The 3534-nt window shown below is 38.2% G+C and overlaps 1 protein-coding gene across 1 annotated transcript; it reads right to left on the bottom strand.

Moving 5' to 3' along the window:
- LOC110271648 lies at positions 2366–3288 on the bottom strand. Its single transcript, XM_021122680.1, has one exon. It carries the CDS (start codon positions 2912–2914, stop codon positions 2366–2368), a length of 549 nt encoding a protein of 182 aa, XP_020978339.1. The 5' UTR covers positions 2915–3288.

Below are 3534 nucleotides of genomic sequence, written 5' to 3'. Positions count from 1 at the left end.
AGAAATAAATAAAAAAATAAAAATCTTTTTATAAAATTAATTTGGTTTTAAAAAATAAAAATAATTAAATTTAATTAACATGAATAATTTAAAAAAATCTTTTTATATAAACAAAAATGTAGAATAATTATCAAAATCAATCATTGGCCATTTTAAAATGAGATACTTTAGTCTCTTAGATTTTAAAATAGATAAAATCGTCTCCAACATTTATTTTCGTTAAACGATTCAGTCTCTTTCTAATTTTATTCGAAAAGTTAAGTATAAAATTGTCTCAAAAAATCTAAAAGTAATATTTAAAAATTTTAATAGTCATTTTGATTAAAAGAATCAAATTAAAACCGGAACAAGCTGGCGCCAAAGCCAAAGCCAAAGCCAATTCTCCCGCTCCTCCCAACCAAACAGCTGCTTACACAACCAAAAGTAACCATTGCGAGAGTTATAGACTTTGGCAGCAGACCCACTCCAATACCAACCCACTTCCGGACCTGCTTGTTCATCTGGATTGTAAGAAAGAATATTATCTTTCAGATTTTGAGATAAAGGAGAATAAAGAGTATCCAAATGCCACCTACCAACCGACCAAATATCCTGTATCCGGAGATTCGAATCAGAAATGTGAACATAATCGATCTCATTAGATAACCGTCCTTCTTTCTTCCAGCTACAAAACCAAAAATTCTGGTTCAAATCTCCAATACACCAAGCAAACCCATCCTTCAACACTTTCCAAGCCTTGCAAAGACACCTCCAAATGGGAGAGTCCTTGTTCTTAGGATAACTAAAACAGTCATATAGAGATGATCGGTATTTGGCATCCAACAATTGGACCCATAGCTTGTCTGGCTGCTGGAAGAAAGTCCAAACTAGCTTCCCAAGAAGAGCAATATTTACACAATAAGGATCTCTAATCCCTAAACCTCCATATTTTTTTGGAGTAACCAGTACCTTCCAACTAACAAGATTCAATCCTCTTCCATCAACTTGTCCTTTCCAAAGAAAATTCCTCATCATAGACTCCAATTTACTAATGATTCCTTTGGGAAAAATAGAGACCTGCATCTGGTACGTGGGAATAGCAGCGACAACAGAATTAACCTAGCAAAGTCTACCAGCCGATTGAGTAAACTTCCTTTCCAGCTTGCTAGCCTACTCCGAATCTTATCCAGGACACCATTGAAAGCTGAACGAGTCACCCTAGAATGGCTAAGGGTAACTCCAAGATACTTGCCCAAGTCTTGGACAAATCTGATAGAGGATACCCCAATGAAAACCTCTTTCCTTGTTGCAGAGACATTCTTGGAGCAAAGCACTTTAGACTTTTCCACATTAATCTTCATCCCAGATGCTTTGCAAAAAGTCTCTAAAACCAACATCACATTTTGCACTTGTCTCTTTGTAGCTTTACAGAATAGAAGCAAGTTATCCGCAAACATTAAGTGGGATATTCTTGGTCCTCCTCTAGAAATAGCAACCGGTTCCCACAAGCCCAAATCAACCTGATGACTAATAAAGCATGCCAATCGCTCCATACACAACACAAAAAGATAGGGTCATTTTTAACACTAACTAAGCAAGCTTCTTTTTATTTTTTTGGTGACTAAAATAAATTAAACAAAGAAAAACAAAACAAACAAAACAAGGAACTGCCTAAATAGAGGGACAGTCCCGTTTAAAACTACTCTTAAACTCCTCCCAAGGTGAAAGAAGCTCCACATGCGAAAGTTGTAACTTCATTGCCATCTTTGCCATAGTATCTACCACCGTGTTTGCATCTCTCATAATCAAACGAAAGTCAACCCGCCAATTCCAATGCATGATATCTCTTATTTTGAGCACCAGTGGATCAATAAACCCAAAACCATCTTGAGTAACAAGATTAAATGCTTCCACACAATCCGTCTCAAAAATAACATCTCGTTGACCCACATCCCAAGCTAAGAGATATCCTCTCCAAATAGCAAACAATTCTCCTTGAAGAATACTATTACTGAGAACTAGTAAAGTATCCAACATTCTCGGATCAAGAGGAACACCGGAGAATGCCTGCTTAACCATCTTCCAAACATCAAGACCAATGATCTCCCAATATTCTTTGAAGAAGAAAGCTTGAAACTCATCAGGACCCGGAGCTTTAAAAGAGTTCATGTGAAAAACCGCTGCTTTGACTTCCTCCATAGTAACTAGTGCTGTAAGGTTATTGCAAGCTTCCTCATTTAGAGAAGGAAGAGGCACATCACCAAGGCAACCCAAATCAACATCATCCAAATGACAGAATAAGCTTTTATAGAAAGACTCTGCTTCTTGACTCAGAACCTCTGGATCAGTTTCCCACACTCCATCCTTGAGAAAAAGGCCATGAATCTTAGGCTTCATTATTTTTTTCATCACCAAAGGAATTCCCGTTTCCTTCCAAGGACTCCTTCTCCATGCACAACGATTTATCATGCCCATATCGTGCACAAGTAGCACAAATCAACGGTAAACTCTCATACTCCACTTCATAAGTCACACCCTCCACTATAATATGTTTGATTACAGGCAACTCAAGATTAATTTGAACACAAGCTCGGGCATATTTTTCTCTTTCTGCAAGCTTAGTAGCCAAATCTACTTTCACCGGAATCCCTATTGCAGAAGCAATTCGCAGCATTGCTTGTTCCTGGTAGCACCAAATTGGAAGTCCCGAGACTCGAATCCATACCAGCGTTGATCCAAAGGATTTTTCGCATGGCCTAAAATCCACATCCCATGGCTTTACTGCAACATAGTGACCGTCTATCAACCACGGGCCACCAAGAATGACTTTCTCACGATCCGCAGCAATATCAAATTTAACCAAAAAATATCCAAACCCCACATCCAACAAATCAAACCCTCCTTTGATGCGCCATACTATCCGAAGCTTATGCATGAGAGCCGTGTAGCCATAATGCTTATTCAGCACCTTGATCACGATGGCTTCCTTATAAGGTTCAGCTAGACAACTCTTTGCCTCCTTGGTAAAATTGACACTTGGTGGACGAGAATCACCCTGCTTACCTGTCACCGTCGCGATACCATCCCCAGATAAAGACTCTACTAATGCAAAGGCCTTAGACTTTTCTGCATCAATGACTTTATCTCTAAAAGAGACCTTGGATGGCTTTTCTAACCCCTCTCGAGAAGAACCCTCCTTAACACCGGATACACACCCATCCACGCTCTCCCCCTTATCTCTTCTGATGGCATGGCCATCTTCCTCACTGTGTTTCACCCTCAACCGTTTCGCCCCCGCTCTCTCCTTCTCTCATTCTCCTTGAGTACGGAGTACGTAGCAAGCTTCTTTTTATAATCTTTTTACTAGGTGTCATATATTTATTAGTGTATCAACAATTGACCACCATTAGACACTATTTCTTGTACCACCAGAAAACTGGCCTAATTAAAATTAAGTTTTTCAATCAACAGTATAGTCATATTTTTTCAGAAATTTTTTAATTTATTTTATTTGATTTATTTATTTAGGTTAATTAATATAACTAATCAATTATA

The sequence above is a fragment of the Arachis ipaensis genome, chromosome B04 (genome assembly GCF_000816755.2).
Source record: "Arachis ipaensis cultivar K30076 chromosome B04, Araip1.1, whole genome shotgun sequence".
Lineage (NCBI taxonomy): Eukaryota > Viridiplantae > Streptophyta > Magnoliopsida > Fabales > Fabaceae > Arachis > Arachis ipaensis.
Note: the sequence above shows the minus strand (reverse complement) of the source record. Positions and strands in the feature narration are given on the sequence as shown.

Bases quoted from the DNA above. Each gene is read 5' to 3' on its own strand.
- LOC110271648 (XM_021122680.1), bottom strand. From the start codon at position 2,914: ATGCATAAGCTTCGGATAGTATGGCGCATCAAAGGAGGGTTTGATTTG.